The sequence below is a fragment of the Phasianus colchicus genome, chromosome 1, assembly GCF_987193195.1.
Source record: "Phasianus colchicus chromosome 1, bPhaCol1.hap1.1, whole genome shotgun sequence".
Classification (NCBI taxonomy): Eukaryota; Metazoa; Chordata; class Aves; order Galliformes; family Phasianidae; genus Phasianus; species Phasianus colchicus.
In genome coordinates, this window is record NC_143436.1 from 2,828,273 (window position 1) to 2,843,718 (window position 15,446).

Here is a 15,446-nt window from a genome sequence, read left to right on the forward strand (position 1 = left end):
TAGTGGTTAATGGAGTTAAGTCCGGCTGGTGACCCGTCGCAAGTGGTGTCCCCCAGGGGTCGGTACTGGGGCCCATCTTGTTTAATATCTTTACTGATGAGCTAGATGAAGGGATTGCGTGCGCCCTCAGGAGGTTTGCAGATGACACCAAGTTGGGAGGTAGCGTCGACCTGCCTGAGGCTGGGGAGGCCCTTCAGGGGGATCTAGATAAGCTGGATCGCTTATGTGGCTGAGGTGAATGGGATGAGGTTCAACAAGGCCAAGTGCCGGGTCCTGCACTTTGGCCACAGTAACCCCATGCAGCGCTATAGGCTTGGAGACGAGTGGCAGGATGACTGTGAAGAGGCAAGGGACCTGGGGGTGGTGGTTGGTTGATGCTTGGCTGAACATGAGCCGACAGCGTGCCCAGGTGTCCAAGAGGGCCAACGGCACCCTGGCCTGCATTGGAAATAGCGTGGCCAGCAGGAGCAGAGAGGTAATCATCCCCCTGTAGTCAGCACTGGTGAGGCCGCCCCTCGAGTATTGTGTTCAGTTTGGGACCCCTCACCACAAGAAAGACGGTGAGACCCTGGAACGAGTCCAGAAAAGGGCAACAAAAATGGTGAGGGGTCTGGAGCACAAGTCTTACGAGGAGCGGCAGAGGGAGCTGGGATTGTTTAGTCTGGAGAAGAGGAGGCTCGGGGGAGACCTCATTGCACTCTACAACTTCCTAAAGGGAGGCTGTGATGAGGAGGGGTTTGGCCTCTTCTCCCAGGCAACAAACAGGACCCACGGAAATGGCCACAATTGTACCAGAGGAGGTTTAGATTAGACATGAGGAAAAACTTTCTCCCCCAGAGAGTGGTCAGGCACTGGAATGGCCTGCCCAGGGAGGCGGTGGAGTCGCCGTCCCTGGCAGCGTTCAGGAGGCGCCTGGATGAGGAGCTACGAGATATGGTTTAGTGGCTCGTGGTAGTAATGGTGATGGTGATGGGGGGACGGTTGGACTAGATGGTCTTGTATGTCCTGTCCAACCTTGTGATTCTATGATTCTGTTGCCCGGAGAAACCGTGGAGCTGCCACCCTCCTGCTTGGAAGCCAAGGGCCCGCGCCCATGAGGCGGTGACCGTGATGTCACAATGGGTGTCACGGAGCGGCCATTGTGACGCGCGAGGCTTGGAGCAGAGCAAAGGCTGCCGGGCTCAGGCGGAGCGTCAGTGCGGCCTGGTGAGGCGCAGAGAGAGGAGGGACTCTCGCAGTGCTCACCGTCGACGCAAATGATGTATGCTAGGAAGCGGAAGGTCTCCGACTCGCAAGAGCCAGGTGAGAGCACAGCATCCCTGAGCCCAGCTCCCGACGCTGGGCAGAGGGGTGCTGGGGCTCTGCCTGCGGCTGAGAGCTGAGAGGGGAGGAAGGGGCAGGCAGGAGCTCCCAGACAGGCATGGGGCAGGGCCCCTCTGCTCCTTGGCAAGGGGGCCCAGCTTGGGCTGTGGCTGCCTTGGGCCTGCCGTGGCCCCTTCCCCTCCACCGCCTCCAGCCAGCACGGCAGGACCTCCAGCCAGAGCAGGACCCTGGGGACGGCCCTCAGGGACACCTGGCCCCGCCAGCTGCTCACCGCTGCTCCCATTTGCTCTCTCCTCTGCAGTGTGTGTGCTGTGTGGCCGGGCAGATGTCGACCCGGACACCTTTGGGCGCATATTTAACCAGATCTGGTTTTGGGTCCATGAGTTCTGCTTGGTGAGTTCCCTTGAGCGGTCCTGACTGCTTCCTGCCGGGATGCTCCCCTCCTTCCCTTCCTCATGTGATCCTGCTCTTTTCTCTCCTACAGATTTTTGCCAACATCTCCTTTGACGAAACACCAACCGAGGAGGGAACTGTGGCCATTGACCTTGCTGCCCTGTCATGCAAGGTCAAGCAGGCAAAGCAGAAGGTGAGGACCTGAACGGAGCAGGCAGATTTGTGCCCCGAGAGCCTCACACCGGCTTAGCCTGGACACAAAGAAAGCAATTGCAGCCTTTCCAACCGCCTCCAGGACAAAGTCCTGCGACTGGAGTTGCGCCCTGTCCGCCAGGCGGCTTTGTAGAGTGTGACCAAGCAGTTCCCACATCCTGTGCCCTGCCCAGACGTGTGGGGCCGGCTGTGGAGGCCCTGAGCCTGCTGCTGATGGGGCTGTTCTGCTCTTTCCAGCAATGCTGTGTTTGTGGAGAGAGGGGCACTGCCATCACGTGCGCAGAGAGCGGCTGTGGACGAAGCTTCCACCTGCCGTGTGCCAAGGACGGGCAATGCGTCACCCAGTTCTTTGGGCAGCACAGGTAAGGGCTGTCAGCAGCAGCCGAGCCAGGGAGGATCCCACAGCGACAGCTCCCAGCAGCCTGCCGGAGCCAGAGACAGGGCCTGGGGCTCCTTCGTGGTCCTCTGCCCTCCACCCATGGCTTCTCAGCGTGCCCATCCCTTCCATCTTCCCGCAGGTCCTTCTGCTTTGAGCACCGCCTTCGACAGACAGCAGTGACAGCTCCAGCAAAAGGCACCGCCTGCGTCATCTGCCATGGGGCCGTGGGGAACATCGCTTCCTACCACACCCTGGCGTGCCCGGTTTGCAAAGATGCCTGGTTCCACCGGGGCTGCATCCAGGTAGGAGTCCTCCCCTCACCCTGCAGGCACGCTTACTGCTAAGCAGCACCAGGCTCTGCTCACGCTCACCCTGCTTGTTCTTGTCCTGCAGCAACAGGCCCTGAATGATGGCATGGCGTGCTTCCGCTGCCCTGTCTGTCAAGACAACGCTCTGTTCCGTATTGAGATGTCCATCATTGGGATCCAAATCCCGGACAGGTTGGTGTCCTTCTGCCAAGCCGTGCAGATGAGAAGGCGCGAGCACCGGGCCTGCCCAGGGAGTGTCTCGGCAGGCCTGGCCCTTGGCCGTCATAGGAGCTCGTGCCTCAGCTTCATGGAGAAGCTGGAAATGGGGTTGGGCTGGGTGAGATGGGATAACCTTGGATCTGATGCTGGGGACGCTGGGGCCTCATCACTTTCCCTCCCTTCTCTTGTAGGAGACCAGTACGGAAGGACAATCGTGCATTCGCTGCACTTCTACAGAGGCACAGGCGCTGTGATGCCATCGTGTGCTTTTACCATGGAGGCAGGGAGCTGGCAGAAGAAGAGGGGTGAGTTACCGCGGCAGCTCTCTGCGGCTCCGTGGGGGATCTCGGCCTCAGCACAGGCTGGGGGAGCAAAGACTGAGCAGCAGAGATGTGTCGGGGACTCCCTGGCATGGCTCACTTGGTCCTCACAGCCACAACCCCTTTACTTCCCAGGCCCTGGCAGCTGATCGTGTGCAGCTCCTGTGGAGCAGAGAGCACCCACCGACAGTGCTCCTCCTCAAGCATCCGCATGAACATGTGGGACTGTGACAGATGTGCTGGCCTGGGTACCGGTAAGAGACGATGAGTCGCGTGGCACGGGGCTGGGGCCAGGCAAGGCCTGGCAGCAAGTGCTCGGGGCAGCTTTGCCAGAGTCCCTCTGCCCCAGGAGGGATGGCAGCCCGTCCCTACCCGGGGCTACAGGTTCCTCCTGCTGACCTTCCGCCTCCCCTTACAGCCTCCAGCACCATCTCGGAGCTCGCGGCACTCCGCACTGCCAGCCACGAGAGCCTGGAGCCATCCCACAGCCCCCAGGCACCTCAGAACAGCTGCTCCAGCCCCGACAGCCAGGCAGCTGTCTCCGGGCCATCACACAGGCCCCAGCTGCCGGAGCTCAGCTGCCACACCAGTGGGCTGGGGACAATCTGCTCACATATTCCTGACCATCAGGATACAGAGGAGCAGCACCAAGCACGGCATGGGAGCAGCCAAACACCCCCCCCAGCCATTGAAAGCGGCTCCCGCATCTCCACCAGACGGGGCAGATCGGGATCCTCCAGAGCAGCCACAGCAGCTGCACGCAGGAGGCGTCCCAGGCAGCGGAGAACAAGCCCCACACGAAGCCGCTCCCCGCTGCAAGGTCGGGCCCCACCATCCCAGAGCCGGACCAGAAGACCTCAAGGCAGCAGGCGAACACCATCTCCAGCTGCTCAGAACAGGACCCGCAGCACCACCAGAGCGGCAACGCGGAGGTCCTTGGGGGCTCCCCTGCGCTCACACACTGCGGAATGGCCCAGGCAGCCAGGGGAGGCCCGCACGCAAAGCCATTCCTCAGTGGCACAACGAGCCCCAAATGTCCACAGCCGGCTCAGAGGAGGCTCCAGGAAAAAGTCCCGGCAGCGGAGGCTATCCTGGCCATAAAGCCACTCCCGGGTCTAACATCGAAGCCAACATCCCCCCCCGCCAGAAGCCCCAGAACGATGGCGTGTTCCACCAGCGGGGGCTCTCCCGGGCATGAAGTCACTCCTGGATCCAACATCAATGTCAGCATCCCCGCCCCTGTCCCTGCCCCTCCCCCCCCAAACAGCCAGTCCCCAAAATTATGTCATGGCAGCTGTTCCAACAGTGCAGTCTATCCAGGCATGTTGTCACTCCTGGCTCCAACATCGACCCAACATCTGCCGCCCCCCCTACAATCAGCCCCAAAAGTAGATGACGTGGAGGCGGTTCCAACAGGGGGGTATCCCAGGCATGAAGTCACTCCTGGGTCTCAGATCAGAGCCAACATCTGCCCCCCTGCGCAACTAGCCTGAAAATAGATGGCATGGAAACAGCTGCGGGCCAGTACCATGTGCTGGCTCTAGTCCCAAGTGTCCAACACAATAAACCCAACCAACCCCCACACATTTCTTTGTCTGCTTCTTTTTCTTCACGCGTCCTGATGCGGGCAGACTAGGGCGCTGGGATCACAGGCTTTTCTCCTCCTCAGCACCTTCCCAGTGGCTGAGCAAAGGCTGCTCTGCAGCCCTTGCACAGCCTGGAGAACTGGGCGCAGAGGAACCTGGAGAGGTTCAAGAAGGCTGAGTGAGTGCAGGGCCCAACATCTCGGGAGGAACAAGGGCACGCTTCTGTAAACTTAGGAGCTGAGCTGCTGGAGAGAAGCTCTGCGGAGAAGGACCCGGGGTCCCCGGTGGCCGGTGGGGGTGGTCGGGAGCCATCAGAGTGCCACCTTGTGGCCAAGAAGACCAATGGCAGCCTGGGGTGCATTCAAAAGAGCCTGGCCAGCCGGGCAAAAGAAGTTCACCTCTCCCTCTATTCTGCCCCGCTGAGGCCACACCTGGAGTCGGGTGTCCAGTTCTGGGCTCAAGAAAGACAGGGAACATTGCTGGAGAGCCCAGCAATGGACTGCAAAGACGATGAGGGGCCTGGGGGAGCATCTTCCTCAGCAGGAAAGGCTGACGCACCTACTGCTGTTTAGCTTGGAGTAGTCTGAGAGCGGATCTCATCAATGCTTATCAATACTGAAATGGTGGCTGTCAAGAGGATGAGGCCAGTCTCAGTAGAGGGCATCAAAAATTGCTTTTATTGGGGTCTACAACGGGCCACCTGATCAGGGGGAGCCTGTTGACGAGGCCTTCTTGCTTCAGCTGCAGCAAGTGTCACGCTTGCGGGCTCTCGTCCTGATGGGGGATTTCAACCACCCGGGTGTATATCCGCTGGGATAGCGGCACGGCGGGTGGCAGACAATCCAGGAGATTCCTGGAGCCTGTTGAGGATAACTTCCTGGTCCAGGTGTGAGATGGACCGAGCGGAGGTGACGCCTTACAAGAGCCGCTCTCCATCATATTTGAGAAACCATGGCAGTTGGGTGAAATCCCCGGTGACTGGAGAAAAGGAAACACGACTCCAATTCTAAGGAGGGGAGAAAGGACGACCCAGGGACCTAGAGGCTGGCGAGCCTCACCTCTGTGCCTGGGATGATCATGGAGCCGGTCCTCCTGCTTACCACGGTAAGGCACACACGAGCCCAAGAGGCGATCCGAGACAGCCAGCGTGGCTTCACCAAGGGCAGATCTTGCCTGACCAATCAATCTGGTGGCCCTCTGTGATGGAGTGGTGGCATCGGTGGACGGGGAAAAGGCGAGGGATGTCATCTCCCTGGCCTTCCGCAAAGCCTTTGACATGGTCCCTCACCACATCCTTCTCTCGAAATGGGAATGGTATGGATTTGAAGCATGGACTGATGGATTAAGGAGTGGTTGGCTGATTGCAGCCAAAGGGCTGTGATCAACGGTTCCATGTCTGGGTGGAGGCCGGTCACGAGAGGTGTCCCGTAGGGGTCAGCCTTGGGATCGGTGCTCTTCAACGCCTTTCTCAAGGACACAGATGATGGCATTGAGCGCATCCTCAGCGAGTTTGCAGACAACACCAAGCTGAGCGGTGCAGAGGATAGACACACTGGAGGGAAGGGAAGGCATCCAGAGGGACCTGGACAGGCTGCAGAAGTGGGCCCATGTGAACGAACATGACGAGGTTCAACAAGGCCACGTGCAAGGTGTTGTGCTTGGGCTGGGGCAATCCCAGGTACTTACAGTGACCAGGGGAAGAACTTTTTGAGAGCAGGCCAGCTGTATCCTGGGCATCATGAAACAAGGGGTTGCTTGCCGGGAGAGGGAGTGATGTTCAGAGGGCCGCAGCACCTCTCCTTTGAAGAAATATTGAGGGAACTGGGCTTCTTTAGCATGGAGAAGAGAAGGCTCTGGGGAGACCTCATTGTGGCCTTCCAGTACTCAAAGGGAAGGAGGGGGAACGGCTTTTTAACGTGGGTTGATAGTGATAGGGCAAGGGAGAATGGCTTTCAGCTAAGACAGGGGAGGTTTAGGTTAGATTTCTGGAGGAAGTTTTTCACTCGGAGGGTGGTGAGGCACTGGAACAGGCTGCCCAAGGAGGCTGTGGATGCCCCGTCCCTGGAAGCATTCAAGGCCAGGCTGGATGGGGCCTTGAGCAACCTGGTCGGGTGGGAGGTGTCCCTGTCTATAGCAGGGGGCTTGGAACTAGATGATCTGAAAGGTCCCTTCCAACTCAAACCGTTGCTATGATTCAACGAAAAATGAAACAACGCTCCGCTGTGTTTTCCACATACGCCACCTTCCACAGCTTGGATGGGATGGGTTATTCAGGACCTACCCTGCCAATCTGGGAGGACATTAACATCTTCAGCAAGGACCTGGATGAAGGGACAAAGTGTACCCCTGGCCTGTGTCTAGATGTGGCGGACACGCCGGAAGGCAGTGCTGCCATTTAGAGACAGTTAGCCACGATGAGAGCTGGCCAAAGAGGAACCTGGTGGGGTTTTACAAGTGCGAGTGCAGGGTGGTACACCTGGGGGGGAATATCCGCACACGTCAGTCCAGGCGAGGGGCTGACCCGCTGGAGAAGAGCTCTGCACAGAAGGACCTGGGTGTCCTGGTGGACACCCGGCTGGCCATTTTCACCTTCTGGAGGTGATCCTTGTCAGCCGTGACGGAGAGGTAGCCTTCCAAGGCAGATCTGGTGTGTTAGCCAGGCAAGTGGATGGACAACCTTGGAGAAAGGCGTTGAGCAATCGAGGGAATCAGCTGTGCTGGATAAAGTGTTTGAAGAGAAATAGAAACATCAGCCTTGATCTTGATTGCTTTTATTGTTTGTTTTATTGTTTGTTTTTCGGTGGGAGCTAGGTTCTTTATTGAGTGGTACGTCCATGAGTGAGCATAATGTGGAATAACACTGGCCCGTTTTACTGACAAAAAGGGGGGCGATGGACATTGTGTGTTGGGAGGAAATTGTTTCAAAGGCAGGTCGTGCTTGATCAACTTCATCTCCTTCTACGACTGGGTGACCAGACTGCTAGACGAGGGAAGGGCTGTTGATGTAGTCTCCGTAGAGTACATCAGCAAAGCCTTTGACACGGTCTCTCACAGTACCCTCCTGGGGAAACTGGCTGCCCGTGGCCTGGACAGGTATACCCTTCTTAGGGTAAGGAACCGGTTAGAGGGCCGTGCCCTCTAGCAGGTAGTGGTTAATGGAGTTAAGTCCGGCTGGTGACCCGTCGCAAGTGGTGTCCCCCAGGGGTCGGTACTGGGGCCCATCTTGTTTAATATCTTTACTGATGAGCTAGATGAAGGGATTGCGTGCGCCCTCAGGAGGTTTGCAGATGACACCAAGTTGGGAGGTAGCGTCGACCTGCCTGAGGCTGGGGAGGCCCTTCAGGGGGATCTAGATAAGCTGGATCGCTTATGTGGCTGAGGTGAATGGGATGAGGTTCAACAAGGCCAAGTGCCGGGTCCTGCACTTTGGCCACAGTAACCCCATGCAGCGCTATAGGCTTGGAGACGAGTGGCAGGATGACTGTGAAGAGGCAAGGGACCTGGGGGTGGTGGTTGGTTGATGCTTGGCTGAACATGAGCCGACAGCGTGCCCAGGTGTCCAAGAGGGCCAACGGCACCCTGGCCTGCATTGGAAATAGCGTGGCCAGCAGGAGCAGAGAGGTAATCATCCCCCTGTAGTCAGCACTGGTGAGGCCGCCCCTCGAGTATTGTGTTCAGTTTGGGACCCCTCACCACAAGAAAGACGGTGAGACCCTGGAACGAGTCCAGAAAAGGGCAACAAAAATGGTGAGGGGTCTGGAGCACAAGTCTTACGAGGAGCGGCAGAGGGAGCTGGGATTGTTTAGTCTGGAGAAGAGGAGGCTCGGGGGAGACCTCATTGCACTCTACAACTTCCTAAAGGGAGGCTGTGATGAGGAGGGGTTTGGCCTCTTCTCCCAGGCAACAAACAGGACCCACGGAAATGGCCACAATTGTACCAGAGGAGGTTTAGATTAGACATGAGGAAAAACTTTCTCCCCCAGAGAGTGGTCAGGCACTGGAATGGCCTGCCCAGGGAGGCGGTGGAGTCGCCGTCCCTGGCAGCGTTCAGGAGGCGCCTGGATGAGGAGCTACGAGATATGGTTTAGTGGCTCGTGGTAGTAATGGTGATGGTGATGGGGGGACGGTTGGACTAGATGGTCTTGTATGTCCTGTCCAACCTTGTGATTCTATGATTCTGTTGCCCGGAGAAACCGTGGAGCTGCCACCCTCCTGCTTGGAAGCCAAGGGCCCGCGCCCATGAGGCGGTGACCGTGATGTCACAATGGGTGTCACGGAGCGGCCATTGTGACGCGCGAGGCTTGGAGCAGAGCAAAGGCTGCCGGGCTCAGGCGGAGCGTCAGTGCGGCCTGGTGAGGCGCAGAGAGAGGAGGGACTCTCGCAGTGCTCACCGTCGACGCAAATGATGTATGCTAGGAAGCGGAAGGTCTCCGACTCGCAAGAGCCAGGTGAGAGCACAGCATCCCTGAGCCCAGCTCCCGACGCTGGGCAGAGGGGTGCTGGGGCTCTGCCTGCGGCTGAGAGCTGAGAGGGGAGGAAGGGGCAGGCAGGAGCTCCCAGACAGGCATGGGGCAGGGCCCCTCTGCTCCTTGGCAAGGGGGCCCAGCTTGGGCTGTGGCTGCCTTGGGCCTGCCGTGGCCCCTTCCCCTCCACCGCCTCCAGCCAGCACGGCAGGACCTCCAGCCAGAGCAGGACCCTGGGGACGGCCCTCAGGGACACCTGGCCCCGCCAGCTGCTCACCGCTGCTCCCATTTGCTCTCTCCTCTGCAGTGTGTGTGCTGTGTGGCCGGGCAGATGTCGACCCGGACACCTTTGGGCGCATATTTAACCAGATCTGGTTTTGGGTCCATGAGTTCTGCTTGGTGAGTTCCCTTGAGCGGTCCTGACTGCTTCCTGCCGGGATGCTCCCCTCCTTCCCTTCCTCATGTGATCCTGCTCTTTTCTCTCCTACAGATTTTTGCCAACATCTCCTTTGACGAAACACCAACCGAGGAGGGAACTGTGGCCATTGACCTTGCTGCCCTGTCATGCAAGGTCAAGCAGGCAAAGCAGAAGGTGAGGACCTGAACGGAGCAGGCAGATTTGTGCCCCGAGAGCCTCACACCGGCTTAGCCTGGACACAAAGAAAGCAATTGCAGCCTTTCCAACCGCCTCCAGGACAAAGTCCTGCGACTGGAGTTGCGCCCTGTCCGCCAGGCGGCTTTGTAGAGTGTGACCAAGCAGTTCCCACATCCTGTGCCCTGCCCAGACGTGTGGGGCCGGCTGTGGAGGCCCTGAGCCTGCTGCTGATGGGGCTGTTCTGCTCTTTCCAGCAATGCTGTGTTTGTGGAGAGAGGGGCACTGCCATCACGTGCGCAGAGAGCGGCTGTGGACGAAGCTTCCACCTGCCGTGTGCCAAGGACGGGCAATGCGTCACCCAGTTCTTTGGGCAGCACAGGTAAGGGCTGTCAGCAGCAGCCGAGCCAGGGAGGATCCCACAGCGACAGCTCCCAGCAGCCTGCCGGAGCCAGAGACAGGGCCTGGGGCTCCTTCGTGGTCCTCTGCCCTCCACCCATGGCTTCTCAGCGTGCCCATCCCTTCCATCTTCCCGCAGGTCCTTCTGCTTTGAGCACCGCCTTCGACAGACAGCAGTGACAGCTCCAGCAAAAGGCACCGCCTGCGTCATCTGCCATGGGGCCGTGGGGAACATCGCTTCCTACCACACCCTGGCATGCCCGGTTTGCAAAGATGCCTGGTTCCACCGGGGCTGCATCCAGGTAGGAGTCCTCCCCTCACCCTGCAGGCACGCTTACTGCTAAGCAGCACCAGGCTCTGCTCACGCTCACCCTGCTTGTTCTTGTCCTGCAGCAACAGGCCCTGAATGATGGCATGGCGTGCTTCCGCTGCCCTGTCTGTCAAGACAACGCTCTGTTCCGTATTGAGATGTCCATCATTGGGATCCAAATCCCGGACAGGTTGGTGTCCTTCTGCCAAGCCGTGCAGATGAGAAGGCGCGAGCACCGGGCCTGCCCAGGGAGTGTCTCGGCAGGCCTGGCCCTTGGCCGTCATAGGAGCTCGTGCCTCAGCTTCATGGAGAAGCTGGAAATGGGGTTGGGCTGGGTGAGATGGGATAACCTTGGATCTGATGCTGGGGACGCTGGGGCCTCATCACTTTCCCTCCCTTCTCTTGTAGGAGACCAGTACGGAAGGACAATCGTGCATTCGCTGCACTTCTACAGAGGCACAGGCGCTGTGATGCCATCGTGTGCTTTTACCATGGAGGCAGGGAGCTGGCAGAAGAAGAGGGGTGAGTTACCGCGGCAGCTCTCTGTGGCTCCGTGGGGGATCTCGGCCTCAGCACAGGCTGGGGGAGCAAAGACTGAGCAGCAGAGATGTGTCGGGGACTCCCTGGCATGGCTCACTTGGTCCTCACAGCCACAACCCCTTTACTTCCCAGGCCCTGGCAGCTGATCGTGTGCAGCTCCTGTGGAGCAGAGAGCACCCACCGACAGTGCTCCTCCTCAAGCATCCGCATGAACATGTGGGACTGTGACAGATGTGCTGGCCTGGGTACCGGTAAGAGACGATGAGTCGCGTGGCACGGGGCTGGGGCCAGGCAAGGCCTGGCAGCAAGTGCTCAGGGCAGCTTTGCCAGAGTCTCTCTGCCCCAGGAGGGATGGCAGCCCGTCCCTACCCGGGGCTACAGGTTCCTCCTGCTGACCTTCCGCCTCCCCTTACAGCCTCCAGCACCATCTCGGAGCTCGCGGCACTCCGCACTGCCAGCCACGAGAGCCTGGAGCCATCCCACAGCCCCCAGGCACCTCAGAACAGCTGCTCCAGCCCCGACAGCCAGGCAGCTGTCTCCGGGCCATCACACAGGCCCCAGCTGCCGGAGCTCAGCTGCCACACCAGTGGGCTGGGGACAATCTGCTCACATATTCCTGACCATCAGGATACAGAGGAGCAGCACCAAGCACGGCATGGGAGCAGCCAAACACCCCCCCCAGCCATTGAAAGCGGCTCCCGCATCTCCACCAGACGGGGCAGATCGGGATCCTCCAGAGCAGCCACAGCAGCTGCACGCAGGAGGCGTCCCAGGCAGCGGAGAACAAGCCCCACACGAAGCCGCTCCCCGCTGCAAGGTCGGGCCCCACCATCCCAGAGCCGGACCAGAAGACCTCAAGGCAGCAGGCGAACACCATCTCCAGCTGCTCAGAACAGGACCCGCAGCACCACCAGAGCGGCAACGCGGAGGTCCTTGGGGGCTCCCCTGCGCTCACACACTGCGGAATGGCCCAGGCAGCCAGGGGAGGCCCGCACGCAAAGCCATTCCTCAGTGGCACAACGAGCCCCAAATGTCCACAGCCGGCTCAGAGGAGGCTCCAGGAAAAAGTCCCGGCAGCGGAGGCTATCCTGGCCATAAAGCCACTCCCGGGTCTAACATCGAAGCCAACATCCCCCCCCGCCAGAAGCCCCAGAACGATGGCGTGTTCCACCAGCGGGGGCTCTCCCGGGCATGAAGTCACTCCTGGATCCAACATCAATGTCAGCATCCCCGCCCCTGTCCCTGCCCCTCCCCCCCCAAACAGCCAGTCCCCAAAATTATGTCATGGCAGCTGTTCCAACAGTGCAGTCTATCCAGGCATGTTGTCACTCCTGGCTCCAACATCGACCCAACATCTGCCGCCCCCCCTACAATCAGCCCCAAAAGTAGATGACGTGGAGGCGGTTCCAACAGGGGGGTATCCCAGGCATGAAGTCACTCCTGGGTCTCAGATCAGAGCCAACATCTGCCCCCCTGCGCAACTAGCCTGAAAATAGATGGCATGGAAACAGCTGCGGGCCAGTACCATGTGCTGGCTCTAGTCCCAAGTGTCCAACACAATAAACCCAACCAACCCCCACACATTTCTTTGTCTGCTTCTTTTTCTTCACGCGTCCTGATGCGGGCAGACTAGGGCGCTGGGATCACAGGCTTTTCTCCTCCTCAGCACCTTCCCAGTGGCTGAGCAAAGGCTGCTCTGCAGCCCTTGCACAGCCTGGAGAACTGGGCGCAGAGGAACCTGGAGAGGTTCAAGAAGGCTGAGTGAGTGCAGGGCCCAACATCTCGGGAGGAACAAGGGCACGCTTCTGTAAACTTAGGAGCTGAGCTGCTGGAGAGAAGCTCTGCGGAGAAGGACCCGGGGTCCCCGGTGGCCGGTGGGGGTGGTCGGGAGCCATCAGAGTGCCACCTTGTGGCCAAGAAGACCAATGGCAGCCTGGGGTGCATTCAAAAGAGCCTGGCCAGCCGGGCAAAAGAAGTTCACCTCTCCCTCTATTCTGCCCCGCTGAGGCCACACCTGGAGTCGGGTGTCCAGTTCTGGGCTCAAGAAAGACAGGGAACATTGCTGGAGAGCCCAGCAATGGACTGCAAAGACGATGAGGGGCCTGGGGGAGCATCTTCCTCAGCAGGAAAGGCTGACGCACCTACTGCTGTTTAGCTTGGAGTAGTCTGAGAGCGGATCTCATCAATGCTTATCAATACTGAAATGGTGGCTGTCAAGAGGATGAGGCCAGTCTCAGTAGAGGGCATCAAAAATTGCTTTTATTGGGGTCTACAACGGGCCACCTGATCAGGGGGAGCCTGTTGACGAGGCCTTCTTGCTTCAGCTGCAGCAAGTGTCACGCTTGCGGGCTCTCGTCCTGATGGGGGATTTCAACCACCCGGGTGTATATCCGCTGGGATAGCGGCACGGCGGGTGGCAGACAATCCAGGAGATTCCTGGAGCCTGTTGAGGATAACTTCCTGGTCCAGGTGTGAGATGGACCGAGCGGAGGTGACGCCTTACAAGAGCCGCTCTCCATCATATTTGAGAAACCATGGCAGTTGGGTGAAATCCCCGGTGACTGGAGAAAAGGAAACACGACTCCAATTCTAAGGAGGGGAGAAAGGACGACCCAGGGACCTAGAGGCTGGCGAGCCTCACCTCTGTGCCTGGGATGATCATGGAGCCGGTCCTCCTGCTTACCACGGTAAGGCACACACGAGCCCAAGAGGCGATCCGAGACAGCCAGCGTGGCTTCACCAAGGGCAGATCTTGCCTGACCAATCAATCTGGTGGCCCTCTGTGATGGAGTGGTGGCATCGGTGGACGGGGAAAAGGCGAGGGATGTCATCTCCCTGGCCTTCCGCAAAGCCTTTGACATGGTCCCTCACCACATCCTTCTCTCGAAATGGGAATGGTATGGATTTGAAGCATGGACTGATGGATTAAGGAGTGGTTGGCTGATTGCAGCCAAAGGGCTGTGATCAACGGTTCCATGTCTGGGTGGAGGCCGGTCACGAGAGGTGTCCCGTAGGGGTCAGCCTTGGGATCGGTGCTCTTCAACGCCTTTCTCAAGGACACAGATGATGGCATTGAGCGCATCCTCAGCGAGTTTGCAGACAACACCAAGCTGAGCGGTGCAGAGGATAGACACACTGGAGGGAAGGGAAGGCATCCAGAGGGACCTGGACAGGCTGCAGAAGTGGGCCCATGTGAACGAACATGACGAGGTTCAACAAGGCCACGTGCAAGGTGTTGTGCTTGGGCTGGGGCAATCCCAGGTACTTACAGTGACCAGGGGAAGAACTTTTTGAGAGCAGGCCAGCTGTATCCTGGGCATCATGAAACAAGGGGTTGCTTGCCGGGAGAGGGAGTGATGTTCAGAGGGCCGCAGCACCTCTCCTTTGAAGAAATATTGAGGGAACTGGGCTTCTTTAGCATGGAGAAGAGAAGGCTCTGGGGAGACCTCATTGTGGCCTTCCAGTACTCAAAGGGAAGGAGGGGGAACGGCTTTTTAACGTGGGTTGATAGTGATAGGGCAAGGGAGAATGGCTTTCAGCTAAGACAGGGGAGGTTTAGGTTAGATTTCTGGAGGAAGTTTTTCACTCGGAGGGTGGTGAGGCACTGGAACAGGCTGCCCAAGGAGGCTGTGGATGCCCCGTCCCTGGAAGCATTCAAGGCCAGGCTGGATGGGGCCTTGAGCAACCTGGTCGGGTGGGAGGTGTCCCTGTCTATAGCAGGGGGCTTGGAACTAGATGATCTGAAAGGTCCCTTCCAACTCAAACCGTTGCTATGATTCAACGAAAAATGAAACAACGCTCCGCTGTGTTTTCCACATACGCCACCTTCCACAGCTTGGATGGGATGGGTTATTCAGGACCTACCCTGCCAATCTGGGAGGACATTAACATCTTCAGCAAGGACCTGGATGAAGGGACAAAGTGTACCCCTGGCCTGTGTCTAGATGTGGCGGACACGCCGGAAGGCAGTGCTGCCATTTAGAGACAGTTAGCCACGATGAGAGCTGGCCAAAGAGGAACCTGGTGGGGTTTTACAAGTGCGAGTGCAGGGTGGTACACCTGGGGGGGAATATCCGCACACGTCAGTCCAGGCGAGGGGCTGACCCGCTGGAGAAGAGCTCTGCACAGAAGGACCTGGGTGTCCTGGTGGACACCCGGCTGGCCATTTTCACCTTCTGGAGGTGATCCTTGTCAGCCGTGACGGAGAGGTAGCCTTCCAAGGCAGATCTGGTGTGTTAGCCAGGCAAGTGGATGGACAACCTTGGAGAAAGGCGTTGAGCAATCGAGGGAATCAGCTGTGCTGGATAAAGTGTTTGAAGAGAAATAGAAACATCAGCCTTGATCTTGATTGCTTTTATTGTTTGTTTTATTGTTTGTTTTTCGGTGGGAGCTAGGTTCTTT

The 15,446-nt window shown here is 58.6% G+C and overlaps 2 protein-coding genes across 2 annotated transcripts; both read left to right on the forward strand.

The window, feature by feature from the left end:
- The first annotated feature begins 290 nt into the window (after positions 1-290).
- On the forward strand, positions 291-4,256 carry LOC149919326 (E3 ubiquitin-protein ligase PHF7-like). The gene is made up of 9 exons (XM_090134373.1): positions 291-1,302; positions 1,625-1,716; positions 1,808-1,909; positions 2,167-2,291; positions 2,448-2,610; positions 2,702-2,808; positions 3,027-3,140; positions 3,291-3,409; positions 3,574-4,256. The coding sequence occupies exons 1-9, from the start codon at positions 1,257-1,259 to the stop codon at positions 4,254-4,256; spliced, it is 1,551 nt and encodes a 516-aa protein (XP_089990499.1). The 5' UTR covers positions 291-1,256.
- Positions 4,257-8,177: 3,921 nt separating this feature from the next.
- LOC149919327 (E3 ubiquitin-protein ligase PHF7-like) lies at positions 8,178-12,143 on the forward strand. Its single transcript, XM_090134374.1, has 9 exons — positions 8,178-9,189; positions 9,512-9,603; positions 9,695-9,796; positions 10,054-10,178; positions 10,335-10,497; positions 10,589-10,695; positions 10,914-11,027; positions 11,178-11,296; positions 11,461-12,143. The coding sequence occupies exons 1-9, from the start codon at positions 9,144-9,146 to the stop codon at positions 12,141-12,143; spliced, it is 1,551 nt and encodes a 516-aa protein (XP_089990500.1). The 5' UTR covers positions 8,178-9,143.
- Positions 12,144-15,446: the final 3,303 nt, after the last annotated feature.

Coding starts and splice junctions, on each gene's coding strand:
- LOC149919327 (XM_090134374.1), top strand. CDS start 9,144: ATGATGTATGCTAGGAAGCGGAAGGTCTCCGACTCGCAAGAGCCAG. Junction 9,797..10,053: donor TCAAGCAGGCAAAGCAGAAG/GTGAGGACCTGA, acceptor TGCTCTTTCCAG/CAATGCTGTGTTTGTGGAGA. Junction 10,696..10,913: donor GGGATCCAAATCCCGGACAG/GTTGGTGTCCTT, acceptor CTTCTCTTGTAG/GAGACCAGTACGGAAGGACA.
- LOC149919326 (XM_090134373.1), top strand. CDS start 1,257: ATGATGTATGCTAGGAAGCGGAAGGTCTCCGACTCGCAAGAGCCAG. Junction 1,303..1,624: donor CTCCGACTCGCAAGAGCCAG/GTGAGAGCACAG, acceptor TCTCCTCTGCAG/TGTGTGTGCTGTGTGGCCGG. Junction 1,910..2,166: donor TCAAGCAGGCAAAGCAGAAG/GTGAGGACCTGA, acceptor TGCTCTTTCCAG/CAATGCTGTGTTTGTGGAGA.